This window comes from Rattus norvegicus, chromosome 11 (genome assembly GCF_036323735.1).
Source record: "Rattus norvegicus strain BN/NHsdMcwi chromosome 11, GRCr8, whole genome shotgun sequence".
Taxonomy (NCBI): Eukaryota; Metazoa; Chordata; class Mammalia; order Rodentia; family Muridae; genus Rattus; species Rattus norvegicus.
In genome coordinates, this window is record NC_086029.1 from 31,186,866 (window position 1) to 31,207,475 (window position 20,610).

The 20,610-nt window shown below is 37.8% G+C and overlaps 1 protein-coding gene across 2 annotated transcripts in view; it reads right to left on the reverse strand.

Moving 5' to 3' along the window:
- Window positions 1-20,610, reverse strand: part of Tmprss15 (transmembrane serine protease 15) — a 124,511-nt gene that overhangs the window by 22,233 nt on the left and 81,668 nt on the right. For both annotated transcript variants that reach the window (NM_001105895.1, XM_063270432.1), the window contains 3 exon segments: window positions 9,357-9,452; window positions 17,460-17,592; window positions 19,207-19,317. In NM_001105895.1, coding sequence (NP_001099365.1) covers window positions 9,357-9,452; window positions 17,460-17,592; window positions 19,207-19,317 — 340 coding nt within the window.

Here is a 20,610-nt window from a genome sequence, read left to right on the forward strand (position 1 = left end):
TCCATGATGAATTCTTTTGGGAGGCTGTGTAATTCATTCTGGAAAGTACATGAGTGAACTGCGGCTTCCGCTTGTAAAAGAGGCAACCATGTTCATGGAGACTATAAAGTAACAACTGTGCATAAACTGCCGAAATCGCACCAAATATAATTTTGAAATTTGGGTTTCCATAGGCCAAAAAAAAAAAAAAAATTCTAAAAAACAAAATTGTTTATGAGGTGTTATACAATTCTACCAGCAGAGGCCAGTGTAACACCAGGAATCATAACAATGCCACTCTTGTGCCTCTGAGGATATTCCAACCATTAAATATTTACATACGTGTGCCCACACATAGAATTAAATGCTTTACACCTATGTACTTACTTAAATGAGGTGTGCATATTGCTTACAGACTCTTACTTTGGGAAAAGTTTAACAGGAGAATCACAAAACAATGCTATGTGTTCACTAAAAGCAACTCAATATTTTTAGAACATTCCTGGTAAAGCTTATTTAAAAGAACATGGAACTATAGTCTGTTATCAATATTCTCTTTTAATATATAAGACAATGTCAATGGAAATATAAGAAAATGTACTTTGTTAATGAACAGTATTTCCTTATACCTCTATATAAAACGGCTCAAAAATCTCAATTAACTTTCCTTTTGATGCCCACCTGTGTTTGAATGAAAAGTAGCTTACAGAATGCATTACAGGATACTTTCAAGTCTCACAAAACACTTTTCATATCTACGGTACTCATCAATAAAAGACCATATTCAGTATGGCTTCCAGGACATTGTTACTGGCTTTAGAAAGAGCAAACAACGCTTAAATATTTTTAACCAAGCACAGAAGCAGTTCAGTTCTATTTAACAAGAAAATTCACATTTTCTTTGATAATGTCTTCCTTATTTTTCATACAACTTTTAGAACAAGGATACTCTCAAAAGCACCGTTTTTCCATATTAGTTTAAACGTTGTAACTACATAGCATTAATTAGCCAGGGGATTGAACAAGTCAACGGGTCTCCATTTTGCCAGATTGGTATAGAATGGCCAATTAAGGAAAGGATGAAAGACATTTAGCTAATTGGCTTTGTTTCCTATACAGAGTATAAAGGGTGCATCTTTATAAAGTGTTTTTCTTTCAACTATCATGGATGTAACAATGGCAATGACATTAGTTGAAACTGTCCCCTGGCCCCCTGCACCTTTGTAGCATGTGCGCAGCTGTCTACTTCTGGATTGCCTAACAATTGAAGCACGCACGGTCTCCGACTTGTTGACTGGCCCTGAATCCCTTTCCTCTAGCTGAACTGCCTGGTCGGGCCTCCGTGGGAGAGGATACACTTAGTCCTGCTACAGTTTGATCTGCGAGGGCCAATGGGTACCCAGGTGTGCGGGAGCCTCCATTTCTTCTCAAAGAAGGGAGGGGCAGTGGGGGAGGGGCTTTGCGAGGATGGGATTGTGAGGAGAGGAGGGAGGGGGCTGCAGTCTGGATGTAAACTGAATAAGTAAAGAAGAAAAAGAAAAACTGGAATAATATGGTTCTTCTCTGAAAGAGGCATTCTATTAATTTGAATAGTCTTAAACTAATTTTTCCTCTTTCTTACTAATATTTACATCTAGGAATTTATGAATAGGTAGAATTCTCAACATACTGGAGAACCCCATGAATTTCAGAAGTTGAGAAACCTGTGTGAAAACTTTCAGGTGGTTTAGCTCAAACCCACTGAGCCAGTACTAATCCCCAAGGTTCTTTTATTGATACTGAATGTAGTCCTTACAAACACTTTTATTACTTGGGCTTTCGGGAGCACTAGCTTTCATGAATAGCGGAATAACCTGATGCTGTTTTAAATCAAGCCTGTTAAACAGAATGTAGAGGCAATAGGATGCTAATTTTTAGAGTGCAATTTTGATGCCTTCTGGCAGTCATTTCTCCTCAGGAGTTTGTCTGTAGTGGAGTTATAAGATTCAGAGGCCAATTTTATCAATTTCCAACAAAAATCACCACTAATGACTAAATAGGAGAAATTACATAATTTAGTATGACGTACATTTGAATAGATGCTGTTGTTTCAGAAAAAGGGTATAAGAGAAGATCTAACTTAAAATAGCAAAAAGATGGTTGCTGCCGCTGCAGAGAGCCCGTGGGCAGCACCCCACGAGCGAACTTGAGCCCCGGGACCACAGGTAAGACCAACTTTTCTGCTGCAAGAAAGCTGCCTGGTGAGCTTGGGACACAGGGAAGCAGAATTCCTCTAGGACCGGGCACGTTCTGTGTTTACCGGAAGTCCCACACCCGTGGATCCCGGCCCGCAGCAGCTCTCTGCCCCCAGACCCTGTGAGAGAGAGACCCAACCGCCTGGTCAGGTGGGCACTCCTGAGGCTGCAGAGCGGAAGAGACCACCAACACTGCTCACCCCTGCCCACATCCCTGGCCCAAGAGGAAACTGTATAAGGCCTCTGGGCTCCCGTGGGGGAGGGCCCAGGAGCGGCAGGACCCCTGTGCCTGAGACACCACCAGAACCAGAAGGAAACAGACCGGATAAACAGTTCTCTGCACCCAAATCCCGTGGGAGGGAGAGCTGAACCTTCAGAGGCAGACAAGCCTGGGAAACCAGAAGAGACTGCTCTCTGCACACACATCTCAGACGCCAGAGGAAAAAGCCAAAGACCATCTGGAACCCTGGTGCACTGAAGCTCCCAGAAACGGCGGCACAGGTCTTCCTGGTTGCTGCCGCTGCAGAGAGCCCGTGGGCAGCACCCCACGAGCGAACTTGAGCCTTGGGACCACAGGTAAGACCAACTTTTCTGCTGCAAGAAAGCTGCCTGGTGAACTCAAGACACAGGCCCACAGGAACAGCTGAAGACCTGTAGAGAGGAAAAACCACACGCCAGAAAGCAGAACACTCTGTCCCCATAACTGACTGAAAGAGAGGAAAACAGGTCTACAGCACTCCTGACACACAGGCTTATAGGACAGTCTAGCCACTGTCAGAAATAGCAGAACAAAGTAACACTAGAGATAATCTGATGGCGAGAGGCAAGCGCAGGAACCCAAGCAACAGAAACCAAGACTACATGGCATCATCGGAACCCAATTCTCCCATCAAAACAAACATGGAATATCCAAACACACCAGAAAAGCAAGATCTAGTTCCAAAATCATTTTTGATCATGATGCTGGAGGACTTCAAGAAAGACGTGAAGAACTCCCTTAGAGAACAAGTAGAAGCCTACAGAGAGGAATCGCAAAAATGCCTGAAAGAATCGCAAAAATCCCTGAAAGAATTCCAGGAAAACATAAATAAACAAGTAGAAGCCCATAGAGAGGAGACACAAAAATCCCTGAAAGAATTCCAGGAAAACATAAATAAACAAGTAGAAGCCCATAGAGAGGAGACACAAAAATCCCTGAAAGAATTCCAGGAAAACACAATCAAACAGTTGAAGGAATTAAAAATGGAAATAGAAGCAATCAAGAAAGAACACATGGAAACAACCCTGGATATAGAAAACCAAAAGAAGAGACAAGGAGCTGTAGATACAAGCTTCACCAACAGAATACAAGAGATGGAAGAGAGAATCTCAGGAACAGAAGATTCCATAGAAATCATTGACTCAACTGTCAAAGTTAATGTAAAGCGGAAAAAGCTACTGGTCCAAAACATACAGGAAATCCAGGACTCAATGAGAAGATCAAACCTAAGGATAATAGGTATAGAAGAGAGTGAAGACTCCCAGCTCAAAGGACCAGTAAATATCTTCAACAAAATCATAGAAGAAAACTTCCCTAACCTAAAAAAAGAGATACCCATAGACATACAAGAAGCCTACAGAACTCCAAATAGATTGGACCAGAAAAGAAACACCTCCCGTCACATAATTGTCAAAACACCAAACGCACAAAATAAAGAAAGAATATTAAAAGCAGTAAGGGACAAAGGTCAAGTAACATATAAAGGGAGACCTATCAGAATCACACCAGACTTCTCGCCAGAAACTATGAAGGCCAGAAGATCCTGGACTGATGTCATACAGACCCTAAGAGAACACAAATGCCAGCCCAGGTTACTGTATCCAGCAAAACTCTCAATTAACATTGATGGAGAAACCAAGATATTCCATGACAAAACCAAATTTACACAATATCTTTCTACAAATCCAGCACTACAAAGGATAATAAATGGTAAAGCCCAACATAAGGAGGCAAGCTATACCCTAGAAGAAGCAAGAAACTAATCGTCTTGGCAACAAAACAAAGAGAATGAAAGCACACAAACATAACCTCACATCCAAATATGAATATAACGGGAAGCAATAATCACTATTCCTTAATATCTCTCAATATCAATGGCCTCAACTCCCCAATAAAAAGAAATAGATTAACAAACTGGATACGCAACGAGGACCCTGCATTCTGCTGCCTACAGGAAACACACCTCAGAGACAAAGACAGACACTACCTCAGAGTGAAAGGCTGGAAAACAACTTTCCAAGCAAATGGTCAGAAGAAGCAAGGTGGAGTAGCCATTCTAATATCAAATAAAATCAATTTCCAACTAAAAGTCATCAAAAAAGATAAGGAAGGACACTTCATATTCATCAAAGGAAAAATCCACCAAGATGAACTCTCAATCCTAAATACCTATGCCCCAAATACAAGGGCACCTACATACGTAAAAGAAACCTTACTAAAGCTCAAAACACACATTGCACCTCACACAATAATAGTGGGAGATTTCAACACCCCACTCTCATCAATGGACAGATCATGGAAACAGAAATTAAACAGTGATGTCGACAGACTAAGAGAAGTCATGAGCCAAATGGACTTAACGGATATTTATAGAACATTCTATCCTAAAGCAAAAGGATATACCTTCTTCTCAGCTCCTCATGGTACTTTCTCCAAAATTGACCATATAATTGGTCAAAAAACAGGCCTCAACAGGTACAGAAAGATAGAAATAATCCCATGCGTGCTATTGGACCACCATGGCCTAAAACTGGTCTTCAATAACAATAAGGGAAGAATGCCCACATATACGTGGAAATTGAACAATGCTCTACTCAATGATAACCTGGTCAAGGAAGAAATAAAGAAAGAAATGAAAAACTTTTTAGAATTTAATGAAAATGAAGATACAACATACCCAAACTTATGGGACACAATGAAAGCTGTGCTAAGAGGAAAACTCATAGCGCTGAGTGCCTGCAGAAAGAAACAGGAAATAGCATATGTCAGCAGCTTGACAGCACACCTAAAAGCTCTAGAACAAAAAGAAGCAAATACACCCAGGAGGAGTAGAAGGCAGGAAATAATCAAACTCAGTGCTGAAATCAACCAAGTAGAAACAAAAAGGACCATAGAAAGAATCAACAGAACCAAAAGTTGGTTCTTTGAGAAAATCAACATGATAGATAAACCCTTAGCCAGACTAACGAGAGGACACAAAGAGTGCGTCCAAATTAACAAAATCAGAAATGAAAAGGGAGACATAACAACAGATTCAGAGGAAATTCAAAAAATCATCAGATCTTACTATAAAAACCTATATTCAACAAAACTTGAAAATCTTCAGGAAATGGACAATTTCCTAGACAGATACCAGGTATCAAAGTTAAATCAGGAACAGATAAACCAGTTAAACAACCCCATAACTCCTAAGGAAATAGAAGCAGTCATTAAAGGTCTCCCAACCAAAAAGAGCCCAGGTCCAGACGGGTTTAGTGCAGAATTCTATCAAACCTTCATAGAAGACCTCATACCAATATTATCCAAACTATTCCACAAAATTGAAACAGATGGAGCACTACCGAATTCCTTCTACGAAGCCACAATTACTCTTATACCTAAACCACACAAAGACACAACAAAGAAAGAGAACTTCAGACCAATTTCCCTTATGAATATCGACGCAAAAATACTCAATAAAATTCTGGCAAACCGAATCCAAGAGCACATCAAAACAATCATCCACCATGATCAAGTAGGCTTCATCCCAGGCATGCAGGGATGGTTTAATATAAGGAAAACCATCAACGTGATCCATTATATAAACAAACTGAAAGAAGAGAACCACATGATCATTTCATTAGATGCTGAGAAAGCATTTGACAAAATTCAACACCCCTTCATGATAAAAGTCCAGGAAAGAATAGGAATTCAAGGCCCATACCAAACATAGTAAAAGCCATATACAGCAAACCAGTTGCTAACATTAAACTAAATGGAGAGAAACTTGAAGCAATCCCACTAAAATCAGGGACTAGACAAGGCTGCCCACTCTCTCCCTACTTATTCAATATAGTTCTTGAAGTTCTAGCCAGAGCAATCAGACAACAAAAGGAGATCAAGGGGATACAGATCGGAAAAGAAGAAGTCAAAATATCACTATTTGCAGATGACATGATAGTATATTTAAGTGATCCCAAAAGTTCCACCAGAGAACTACTAAAGCTGATAAACAACTTCAGCAAAGTGGCTGGGTATAAAATTAACTCAAATAAATCAGTTGCCTTCCTCTATACAAAAGAGAAACAAGCCGAGAAAGAAATTAGAGAAACACACCCTTCATAATAGACCCAAATAATATAAAGTACCTCGGTGTGACTTTAACCAAGCAAGTAAAAGATCTGTACAATAAGAACTTCAAGACACTGAGGAAAGAAATTGAAGAAGACCTCAGAAGATGGAAAGATCTCCCATGCTCATGGATTGGCAGGATTAATATAGTAAAAATGGCCATTTTACCAAAAGCAATCTACAGATTCAATGCAATCCCCATCAAAATACCAATCCAATTCTTCAAAGAGTTAGACAGAACAATTTGCAAATTCATCTGGAATAACAAAAAACCCAGGATAGCTAAAGCTATCCTCAACAATAAAAGGACTTCAGGGGGAATCACCATCCCTGAACTCAAGCAGTATTACAGAGCAATAGTGATAAAAACTGCATGGTATTGGTACAGAGAAAGACAGATAGACCAATGGAATAGAATTGAAGACCCAGAAATGAACCCACACACCTATGGTCACTTGATTTTTGACAAAGGAGCCAAAACCATCCAATGGAAAAAAGATAGCATTTTCAGCAAATGGTGCTGGTTCAACTGGAGGGCAACATGTAGAAGAATGCAGATCGATCCATGCTTATCACCCTGTACAAAGCTTAAGTCCAAGTGGATCAAGGACCTCCACATCAAACCAGACACACTCAAACTAATAGAAGAAAAACTAGGGAAGCATCTGGAACACATGGGCACTGGAAAAAATTTCCTGAACAAAACACCAATGGCTTATGCTCTAAGATCAAGAATCGACAAATGGGATCTCATAAAACTGCAAAGCTTCTGTAAGGCAAAGGACACTGTGGTTAGGACAAAACGGCAACCAACAGATTGGGAAAAGATCTTTACCAATCCTACAACAGATAGAGGCCTTATATCCAAAATATACAAAGAACTCAAGAAGTTAGACCGCAGGGAAACAAATAACCCTATTAAAAATGGGGTTCAGAGCTAAACAAAGAATTCACAGCTGAGGAATGCCGAATGGCTGAGAAACACCTAAAGAAATGTTCAACATCTTTAGTCATAAGGGAAATGCAAATCAAAACAACCCTGAGATTTCACCTCACACCAGTGAGAATGGCTAAGATCAAAAACTCAGGTGACAGCAGATGCTGGCGAGGATGTGGAGAAAGAGTAACACTCCTCCATTGTTGGTGGGATTGCAGACTGGTAAAACCATTCTGGAAATCAGTCTGGAGGTTCCTCAGAAAATTGGACATTGAACTGCCTGAGGATCCAGCTATACCTCTCTTGGGCATATACCCATAAGATGCCTCAACATATAAAAGAGACACGTCCTCCACTATGTTCATCGCAGCCTTATTTATAATAGCCAGAAAATGGAAAGAACCCAGATGCCCTTCAACAGAGGAATGGATACAGAAAATGTGGTACATCTACACAATGGAATATTACTATCTATACTAGTAGTATATTACTAATATTACTATGGAATATTGCTATCAAAAACAACGAGTTTATGAAATTCGTAGGCAAATGGTTGGAACTGGAAAATATCATCCTGAGTGAGCTAACCCAATCACAGAAAGACATACATGGTATGCACTCATTGATAAGTGGCTTTTAGCCCAAATGCTTGAATTACCCTAGATCCCTAGAACAAACGAAACTCAAGACGGATGATCAAAATGTGAATGCTTCACTCCTTCTTTAAATGAGGAAAAAGAATACCCTTGGCAGGGAAGGGAGAGGCAAAGATTAAAACAGAGACTGAAGGAACACCCATTCGGAGCCTGCCCCACAGTTGGCCCATACATATACAGCCACCCAATTAGACAAGATGGATGAAGCAAAGAAGTGCAGACCGACAGGAGCCGGATGTAGATCGCTCCTGAGAGACACAGCCAGAATACAGCAAATACAGAGGCGAATGCCAGCAGCAAACCACTGAACTGAGAATAGGTCCCCCGTTGAAGGAATCAGAGAAAGAACTGGAAGAGCTTGAAGGGGCTCGAGACCCCATATGTACAACAATGTCAAGCAACCAGAGCTTCCAGGGACTAAGCCACTACCTAAAGACTATACATGGACTGACCCTGGACTCTGACCCCATAGGTAGCAATGAATATCCTAGTAAGAGCACCAGTGGAAGGGGAAGCCCTGGGTCCTGCTAAGATTGAACCCCCAGTGAACTAGACTATGGGGGGAGGGCGGCAATGGGGGGAGGGTTGGGAGGGGAACACCCATAAGGAAGGGGAGAGGGGAGGGGGATGTTTGCCCGGAAACCGGGAAAGGGAATAACACTTGAAATGTATATAAGAAATACTCAAGTTAATAAAAAAAAAAGACAAAAAAAATAAAAAAATAGCAAAAAGATATAATATAGGAGTAATTATATTATTTTAAAATTAAATTCATATTTATTTGCTAAGAAAGATAACTTTTGTTCCTCATGTAACCCCTTGTCTTTTGATGGTTGTCTGAGGAGCTTTTACCATATTTATTCTAAGACTTACAATTTATTTTCATGATATTTAGAGCTTCAGAATATGGGAGTAAGAATAGTATTATGGTATATTATCTCCCTCTCTGTATACCAGAACATTAATGGTTTATAGTTTATTAGACTGTCTTGTACAAATTAAGATCAAACAATCCTATTAGAAGGAAAAAAACATGTTTCTTGACATTACACAAATAAAAGAAATTGAGTAATTTTCACATGTATGTGGTCAATATGAAGTGTCACTGACATATTATTGTCCTCAAATATTTTTTATTTAGTTCTATGTGCCAAATAAAAATAAAACATCTTAGTACCCACCTGGGTGTTAGTATCAAGCTGCCATTAGGGGCTTCGTTTAATCTCACAAATGGTCCACCTCCAGTAGATAGTATTGGCATTGATGAGTTTGCACTCCTAGAGTAGGAAAAATGACATATGAACAGGAGGTGAAATTACCAACAGCAATAATGTTACATTTTAAATTATTTAATGATGCATAATTTGAAGTAAATTATGTTAATACTTGGGAGAAACCTGGAGGGAGGGGAATTGTGGTCAGGATATATTATATATGAGAAGAATCCATTTTCAATATATATAATATGAAACACTATTATAGATCATTAGCAAAATTATTACTAATGACATCAAATATAGTCATTTTTGGGGAAATGCCTTTAGTACTTGTTTGAATATCCTACATTATATTACAAGGTTGCTGCACATTTCTCTCGAGGATTTGATTCCAGTTCTGTTTTTTTTTTCTATTCGGTGTTATTGAGTGGATGTGAATAATTTAATGGATCAGCTCATATAAAATTTGAATTAAATTTGAATAAGAGAAATAAACACAGGGCTCATGATTTAAACCTTTCTTTCACCATGTATAACTCATCTTTCAAGAAAATCAAATCACCCAAGAATAGCATAGAGAAATAAGATTTTCAGAGTTTAACACTCTAATTTTGTTTTGTTTTTGATATCTCATTAAATTTAAAGTCAAAGCAGTCCTAAATATAAGGGAGAAGACATGTGGTTGCTCTGAGGGCCTCTGTAGCCTAGATCTGCTGTTACCAACTATTGAGCCACCGTAGAGTGACAAAAGACACCTACATGTAAAGAGGTATCAGATCCTCTAAGCTACAACCTGTGATATCTGCACCATCTATCTACTGTGAGGCTCAGTGAAGGTTTCTCTTAATTAATTTTACTTGTATGTTAAAATTTATCTAGACAGTTAAATCTCAATCCCAATCTTTTTTTGTTCTTTTATTCAATAAATATCTTAGAATTACGCTTAAATTATGCCTTTAAATTTGAAAGTCAGTGGGAAGAACATGGAAACAGGAAGAGTGGTGGTTAAAAATGATACAATATGCATATGGGAAATCATCCACAGTGAAAATCACCATCATCATCATCACCATCATCATCGTTGTTGTCATCGCTTCTGGATTCTAGGTGTATTGATTTTATTGTTATCTATGGTTGTTAGGAGACAATGTGGTCTCTATCTCCTGAAACAACATGTTGAGTGTGCTTGTTGCCTCTCCAGAATATTTAAGGTCTCCTTTGGATGACAGCAAAAAATAACCGAGTATTTGGGTGCATGAGAAATAGGTCAGAAGCACCCAAAATTCCTATAATCAATGAAAAGAAAAAGGCTTTCCAAAGTCCTCAACAGACTTAACACTTATTTGGTGCCTTCCAGCCACTGAACAGGAAGTTGGGAAAATAGATGCTCTGTCTAATGTCCCAACATTTGGTATATTTCACTCTCATTTGATAAGTAGATAAACGTAATGAAAGAACACAAAGTAATTAATCTTCCTTTAATAAAATTCCCGAAATTAAGACAAGCCTAGCTATTGTTATTTTTGGATTTTTATACTATTTTCTCCAACCACATATAATATAACCAGAATAATTATTTTATTAAATAGCTATGTGCAATGCATTTGCTGAAGCTTAGGGGAAAGGGGGCACAATTGGATGTAGAAGGCTAAGGATGCTCGAGTCATAAAATTCTTTACTGATATGACAGTTACAGGTGAAGACCCACACATTTTTTTGTGTGTTAGCACTGTAGATCAGATCAAGAGCTCTAAATATTACCAATGTGTGGCTTCTGGTAGATCTCATCACGCCAACATAAAGTACCAAGACTCCTGAACATAAAGAGGCTTTATTTGTTCATGGTCATTTCATGAATGGAACTGGTTGGTACACTTTATGGTGGGAGGGTAAAGTCCATGGTGATAATTACTCTCTAATCTTTCTTCAGACAACTTCCTTCTCTTTTTCACTCAAGTTACAGTTCCTGATTCTGCCTAAGGTTTGTCACCTTTGAGCATTTTTCTAGGTGGTTCTCTAGGCCTCTGATCTTTCAGGAGACACTGCCACAGTGTTTTGTCAACAGTAGTAGCTGTCACTCCAGAAACTTAAAAATTAAAACTATAAACTACCCAGAACCACTTTAGATCAATGGGACCAGAAAGTCAGGTTGCTGGCCCAGTATGCTACTGTAACAAACCATTCAAATGTTCCTAATATTTGCTATAGAAAGGGAACAAGGTTACAAGCTCTATTTATTAGAGTAATACAAGGTTCTATCTTTTTGCTTCCAACTTGACTTCTAACTATTTAATCTGTTTTAATTAATGAATAAAATGGAGACCATCAAGACTTTTTCATTAAATTGTATTGAAGGCATTTGGATATTAGACAATTCAATTTCCCTGTTCTTTCCATGTTCCTTTGAAGTTTCTTTAAGGTAAGCACTAAAGGGACCTATCAGTATCTGTAGAAATTTAATAAAAATAAAATATATTAAATTATAATTTTTATAAATATTTTAATCTACTCTACTTATTATATATCTGCTATTGGTGATACATGGTGAGACTGTGTTTAATGACTTTAACACATGTATTATGAATGAAAGGAAGGCTAGAGAATTCAGAGCCTGCCCCACCTAGGGATCCAGCCCATATATATACAGCCACCAAAACTAGACAATATTGATGAAGCCAAGAAGTGCAAGCTGACAGGAGTCTGATATAACTGTCTTCTGAGAGGCTCAGCCAGAGCATGACAAATACAGAGGCGAATGCTAGCAGCAAATCATTGAACTGAGAACAGGGTCCCTGTTGGAGGAATTAGAGAAAGGATTGAAGAAGCTGAAGGGGTTTGCAACCCCATAAGAACAACAATACCAACCAACCAGAACTCCCAGGGACTAAACCACTACCTAAAGGCTATACATGGCTCCAACTGCATATGTAGCAGAGGATGGCCTTGTTGGGCACCAATGAGAGGAGAAGTCCTCGTCCTGCCAAGGCTGGACCTCCAGGGTAGGGAATGTCAGGGTGGAGGCGGGAAGAGGTGGTGGTTGGGAAGGGGGAACAGTCTTCTAGAAGAAGGGAAGGGGGATGGGATAGGGGCTTATGGAACCAGGAAAGGGAATAACATTTGAAATGTATATAAAAATATCCAAAAAAAAGGAATAGTAGACACATGTTCTTCCCTTAGGAATCTCAAAAATGATGTTTCATTGTAAAGAAACAAAGTACTTTAATTGTGTAGTTTTATTGACAGTCTTGCTATGTATCCAAGGTTGATATTACTCTCTTCGTTCATCCCGCATTAACCTTGGACTTTCAGTACTCCTGTTGAGAACTAGAGTGTGTCTTGAGTACTAGGATTGCAGGGATTCACTCTCTTATCATCTTTAGTTTGCTAGATACCCTTACAATAAAATCTATAAAATATTCTCATGCGCACATCTTCTCATTTAATATTGACATCAGAACCCTAAAAGTATTCTTCCAGCTCATCTTTGTATCCATTCGGCAACTTAGTTAGAAGTAGACTGTGTGGAATCCAAATCCTGACAACTCAATTGTATCCTTTCCCCCTAGAAATAGTTTATTTAAGTCGGATTCACAATAAGTAGAATACAAAGCAACAAAAGTTTAAGAGATGCCATTGATTAACACAGGACAAAATAAGAAACAATACGTGGAAAATGAGAGACTAGTAACTCTACGTGATGCCATTATTCATTTTTGAAAAAAATTTTTTTTCTCATAGTTTATAAATTGAGTCAAGAGGGCCAGTATAGTACATTATTTTATTACATCACACAGAAACAATCTTTGATACCGCAAGTAGTTAAACATTTTTGTATTTACAGATTCATTCATTTTGAGAACTCAGGTGCCCATTCCCACAAGTGTCTTAAAAGACTAGAGATTTAGTACCATAAGGATCACCATATATAGCTTTATTCTGCTTACATAGTAGTGTCTCCTAGCAACCTATTTCCAAACCATTATTAACAATGTTATACACTTAAAAGGCTCTCCTGACTGCAGGAAAAGTCTATTCTGTGTGAGAAGAGAAGCGTTTACATACAAACATCATTACTTTCTGGGTCACAGATGGAGTATAAAAATATACTTATAACGGAATTTTAGGGAGAGAAAAGGAGGATATCCCCAGGCTGCTTGGATGGTATTCAGTCTTTAGGCACTCCTCTCAGACCCTGCTTAGGTTGCCTCTCCTTTGTCTGGCTACGCAGAGTGCATTTGCTGAGATAAGGCTTCTTCCCTGCGGCAGGAGCTTAGGTAGAGATGTTTTAAGCCTTTGGACACACTAAAGCTGAAGGAATAATAATGCATGCTACAAATAGTGCAGCCCCACACTGCAGCTCATTTCACACCCCGAAAGGTGTGAGCAATGAATAAAGCCAGGTGGGATTAAGTTAGAAAGGCTTGGGGAGAATGAAGGTCTTTCTCTTCTGATTGGAGGGGAAGAAGGGGATTGATTTGGCAGGACAGAGTTCAGGGCTTTTATAGACAGGGGATTGGTGGACAGGAGCGAGAGTCAGAAACAAGGTATCCCACTCTGACAGTCTCAACAGTGGGCAGTTATGTAACACCATGTCTGACCTGGATATATTTTAATGGCAATCTTGTTCATTTACTACATTTAAGACAACAGACCTATCACTCGCCTAAGAAGACGTTTCAAGAGCAGGTGAATGGGTTAAATTTCAGATTTTCCTGACCTCAGGTCTTTAAGGTTTGCGACACATGCATGGAAGCAAAGAAATGTCAATAGAAAAGTTATCTCGACCCAATCAATCCCTTCTTTGTGCAAGGTCCCATACTCACAGAAAGAGAGGAATCAATGGGTCAATCTTGTCATCGCTCTCTGTTATCTTACAGACATAATAGTGTTTGGATGAAAACAAACTGCTGGCTCCTCAACCAATAGCGTGGCTGGATTACGATGTTTTCAGGAGCTTGTCAAGGGGGCAGAGTTCTCTATGGACACTGTCCTGAGTGTTTTGTGCAGCATGGATCTCCTCCTTCACTTTATTCTCCCAAGTCTGACTGGTTTTATTTTAATCAAAGTTATTTATTTATGTTTTTATTTATTGTCCACATATTTGTGGGGATTCACGTGTGCATGTGTGCATGTGTGTGCATGCATGTGTGCGTGTGCATGTGCGTGTGCGTGCGTGTATGTGCGTGTGTGTGCATGCATGTGTGTGTGCGTGTATGTGCGTGTGTGCGTGCATGTGTGTGTTCGTGCGTGTGTGTGTGCGTGTGTGTGCGTGCGTGTGTGTGCATGCGTGTGTGTGTGCATGCATGTGTGTGTGCATGCATGCATGTGTGCCTGTGTGCAAATGTGGATATGTCTAAGTCAGATGACCAGTGTAGACCCAGGAAATCATCTCTACACTGTTTTTGTTCTTGAGTTGTAACTTGTTGGCATTCCTTGACCAGTCACATAAGGAAATGATTGATCAGAGATGAGTGTTGGGAAGCTGTCAAACCACTGCAGCTCATTAGCTCCTCAGTTATTTTTAGCTTAATTTTAAAGCAGGAGAAAATGGGTGTAAATTGTATGTCAGGTGAATTACATGCTTTTAGTAAAGTGCAACATTTACTGCAATTACTTAAGTAGTCATTTTAATAGAGTAAAAATTATTTTTCCAACTTGTTTAGAGCTTCTCGCCCTCCACCACACTGCATCCGTCTCTGTTTCTGTCCCTGTCTGTCTTTCTGTCTGCCTCTCACATATATATGTATATATATATATACATATACATATATACACATACATATACATACCCACCAATAAATAAATAAATAAATACAATAAAATGTGTAAAAATATCTTTTATTCACCAGATGTAATTTTTGTCTTGGAGACTTACTACTGAATAAGATCCCCCTTTCTAGTTCTTTCTGAACTCTGGCTGGCTGTTTCAACTCAGCTGTTCTGGCCTAGACTCCTCCTAAGCTGACTGATTTAGCTACTGACTGAACTGCTCTGCTTGACCCCAGACTAACTCTGGCAATCTGTTCTGATCTTCTGGCTCCTTCTCAATCTCTGGCTCACTCTGTCTTCATCTGCAACTTCTCTCTGTAAAATTTCTGGTAAAAAAACCTGTCTCTCCCCAACACTTCCCCCTTTCCTCTGTGTGTGTGTTTGTGTGTCTGTGTGTGTTTGTGTGTGTGTATGTGTGTGTGTGTTTATAGTTGTAATGAGTTAAAGCTTTTGACTATATAGTTGAAAATTATTAGGACACTGACAGAAAGTACCTAAGGTTTTACAAACATCTTGAAGAAGAACACTGACACAAGTCCATTTCTTGTCCAGCTTTGAGGATGAGAGGATAAAACAAACCAGTCTGGCAGGTACGGTAAGAATGTATTGCACAGGACTCTTAAGAGAGCTAATAGCCCCTCACAAAATGCCCAATTAGGAAATGAATGACTAGCTCTACTTCCCACTAATGTTCTTTAAATATTAGTTTTAATGATTTTACTAGGCAAATCTCATGTGAATGGGTTGGGCTGAAACTTTGGATCTCCTTCTTGAAAAAAAAAAACAATTGAACACTCACCGTTACCCTTAGCATTACTCTCACCTCAATGTAAAAACAAAACTAAACGAACAAAACACTAAACAAACAAAACTTTCTCACTTTCATCAAAGACATAAAATTGCTATTCAAAGTCCTTTTTTACTTATGTATGCTATAAATGAAACGGATTTAAAATGTTTAATACAAAGGAGTAAAAGCTGATGAAATCTTCCTTGTGGGATTTCCTCAAGTCTGTGGGGAATTTCAGCTCATACCTAATCTTCATAAATAACCTTGAGAGAATACAGTCCCGCTTAATAAATTGGATCCTAAATTATTTCCTGCTGTACCAAACACATCATGTAAGCACACTAAGGTTTTTTATTTATTTATTTATTTATTTTGGATTTCCATATGCCAGTCTAGACAACTCTCATTAATGCTGTAATGTCCTCTCAGTTATTAAAGCACTATGGAGACTAATAAGCATGGATAGAAACAAAGATTAACATCTTTGCACAAATTACCTGTATCATTTGAGAAGAAAGCAAGTACCTGGTCTTTCTCAAAAATATTGTATCTAAGGCAATGGGCCACGTCACTTATTTTCTACACTGGAGGACCCTGTCTCTTGATCTCCATGTCTCACAGCAAGAACTGAGATCCATAGGAAATGAGGTCAATGGGCCAGACAGTAAAGTCTGGCTGGGGATGAGATAACGTATAAATATTAGGACTCAGTGTTGTAGAATTGATTTATAGTTACTCAACTCATACAAGTCCCTTGAAAGCCTTTGCTGATATGCCCTAATTGAGTTCAAGTCTCCTCTACCACATTTAAAAATAATATATAGTAATTTTCTGTTGATATGTTTATCCACACCATATAAATATATGACACCAAATCATATTTAATTCATTCATGGTCCTGATTTAATATTGTCACTAATGCTTTTATTTCTGAATCAGGAATAATCAAAATATACTCACAAAGTTTAACTGCACTAAAGATACATACATTCATTCTAGTACATTTTATTTTGCATTTGTAAAAAACATCTCTTCATCTCAGATATTTAACTCAAATTAATTAATTAACATTTCTTGTTTTTCATGTTTGAAATTATAATTGTAATATCATCCCTTTTCTTTCATCCACTCTAATCCCTTCATATATCCCTCCTTGCTCTCTTTCACATTTATGATCTGTTTATTGTTATTATTCAGACATATAGTATGTTCATGTACCTGTGCATGAAGATTTCTTGTATTTATAACCTGGGAGCAATGTCAAAATACTGGTGAAAAAGAACTTAGGAATTCGAGACATTTAGAGGCCCTGGTGTGGGAACAAGGTAAATTCATCAGTACCTTCAGCTTCAGTTGGTTATACTAGCAAATAAATTATAAGTCCATATATATATATATATATATATATATATATATCCATTCTCTCTCTCTCTCTCTCTCTTTCTCTCCACATACACGACAAGTACTATTAATAGTAAAAAGTAAGGAAGTAGATTATAATCACTTACCCTAGTCCCAGAAGGTGACAAACTTCATTTGAAATTTGTGTGGTCCAGGGCTCAGCACAAGCAATATGCCATATGTTATGAATATTGAACTGTACCAACCCATTGTTGCTCTGTGTGCCATTGAGAAAGCGCACTAAAAATGCAGAGAATAGGATGGCAGTCACAGGAAATAAGGGAGTGGATGGAGGTCATGTGGGAATATTGATCAAAGAGAAAAATATTTGTCTATACTGGAGGAAGAAAGTTTTTTGGGACCAAGTGCACTATACAAATACAATGAGAATCTACTCTTAAATTATTACATTGATTAATTAATTAATTTCAAACTACTTCATCACAAAAATATATTAAGCACTTGAGGTGCTGCGTCTATTGACACAGATTGGTTCATTTCACATCGTATGCATAATGCGAAATGTCACGTTGCATCCCATGAAGTTACACCTATAATTTTTAAATATTCAACAGAATTTGTAAAATACCAATAAGTACATAGAGATTCGTTAAGAATATTGGATTATACACCATGTCATCTTGATTAAATTCATAAAGGAACGGTGGCTACAACAAAAAGATGCTCTCACTTAACGGTTAGATTAGTAATTGATCATACTTTTTTAAAGAGTATCTTGGGAGATATAAATTGAAAAATCCAAGTTTAGTTGGTATTATTTTGTCTTTTTTTATGACTATGAAATGAACAAAAGCAAAATGTGCAAGTTTATTTACCAGAAAGTGAATAAAATAAAGTTGGGTATGTCATTTTTATATTATTAAAATTTATTTATGAAAAGCATTGCTTATAAACTAGAAAAGGGAAAAATGAAATTCAGGAGAAAGCTCATGTACTTTGTACACTTGTGCTGCCTTTTCAGAAATGAGTTTTGTTTGCTGTATGTGCTCTTTGATTTCTCTCCTCTTCTCACTAATCTTACAAACATTCTGCAGTCAATATGATGCCTGGGAAGGGGTTCAAGCTAAGCTAATTGTCATAAGAAAAAGAAATTCTCATTGCAGTCTGACCGACAAACACCATGCTGTCATTGTTTTTACTTTATTCTCTCATTAAAAGAATTCGATATTGAATTAAACAGACTATGATTTAAAAAAAATAACATCCTTAGCTCTTGTGAGGCATATGATCTTTGACATAATTTCTTCAAAACTCAGTTTCTTCAGGGCTAAATCAAGTTAGTTATGAATGTGCAACTCTTTCATCACACTTATTTGTATTGCAAGCACATAATATATGTAATACCTTTTTAGAAATCAAATTAAAATAATATACAGTAAGATAATATGTTATTCGTATCACTATTGCAATCTGAAATGAGGGCTTGGCCAAAATCAATCAAAGCAGAAGAAATAGAAGATGCTGAAGAACTAGAAATGCAAAGAGCCCAAACCAGAGAAGTCAGTAATAATATGCATTCAGGTGCTCCTTCGGAAGGCAATAAACACAAATAGCATAGAGAATGGGCCAGGTACTAGGATGCCCGGTTTGGTTATATTTTTTGTCCTAGGCTTAGTTATTACATGTAACCAAGTGTAACAAGAAACACACACAAACGAAAAGTCTCTATATTAGTTTTACTCCAAACCAAAATGGTTTCGAAGCTCATACTGGGAGAGCGGTTCACGTTCCTCAACCCTTGCAGTGAGACAATATGTATTCTTCCTTTCATGCTTGGGGGATCTAAAAACAGAGTTAGTGTGACACGAGCATTTTCATGAAAATAAGACATACCACAATGTGCTTCATCCGAGCCATCACTGCAGTGTTGGTAGCTGTCACAGAGATTCCCCATTGGAATGCAGTTTCCATCTTTGCACTGAAATTCGTCATCCTGGCAGGGCTCTGTTTATTTTATAGAGAAAAATACATAAATAAATAATACAAAAATGGAAGGTTTCTGCATACCCAATCCATTTATGACCCTTTAACCATAAGACATTTGCTTTACTGCTTGAAGGAAGAAGCTTCAATGTAGAAAACCCCCAAATTTCTTACTCGGATTTAATGCTTCAGAAACAGCATTAAAGTTCTATATGTAGCTTAAATGATTATAGCTTAAACCTTGGCCATCCTTTTGTGCAAAAATGCATTAGGGAAAGTTCTAAGAAGTAGCTGAGGTTGTTCTTAAAATGTCCCAACCCTACAGATCTCAGCTATAGCTGGGAGAAACTTTCCTCAAAGAGACTTATCATCGTAATTTAAAAAGAAGAGCCCTATTAGATCACATATAACTTCGATACTCTGTGATTGCATGTTCTATGGTAAACTGACAATCTGGAAACAGAAACAAAACCCTTTGATAACAACCAGCAAATGTAAAAAGAATCAGAATTGTATCATTATATCAAACTTGGACTGATTTCACTAAATCATGACTTCATTAGAAGGATATCACAAATAAAAGGAAGACCTTTCCCATAGAAAAGTTACTACGAATTAACTATGCGTTTGTCAAATGTATATGTGTGTTTTGTGTACACATATGGTATGTGTACAGAAATGTAAATAAAACAAAAGTAGGTGTTGACCTTAGGTCATGAAAAGTATACATAATAAGCCTAGATCTCCACAAGAAACAATTGTTCTTTATTAATTGTTCTGTATTAACTAGTTAGACAATATTTGAGAAAGGTGGAGTTCAACTTTTATTGTTTTTTATACATGTATGAAATTATCAAAGTTTATACATGTATAAAACTCTGATATCTGTCTCATTTTTTCTGTTGTTATTCTGTCTCCTTACAAGTGTTTTTTCTCATAGTCATTACTTTTTGGATTCAAATCCAATCAGAAGGTTGTCACTCCCAAGTTAGTTGTGCCATTATTGTGTTTGTATGTCTTGTCAGACCAGTCATTATTGTAGCTCACAGGGTTTATTTATAATGAGCAAAGGTGATAGTCCCAGAGAGAAATCATTCAGCTGGGAAGCTAAGTTTTAGAGTAAATTTGACAAAAGTATCAAATATTGGCATGTGTTTAATAATTTTTAAATTATTTCTTTGAAAGTTCCATACATGTTTGATTATGCTCCTTAAGCCCCCAAGTTGGATACACTGTCCTTCCCTTGCTATCCAAATTTGTGTCTTTTTAATCATTCCAGACAGATTATGTACATAAATTAATCTCTCTGAGATT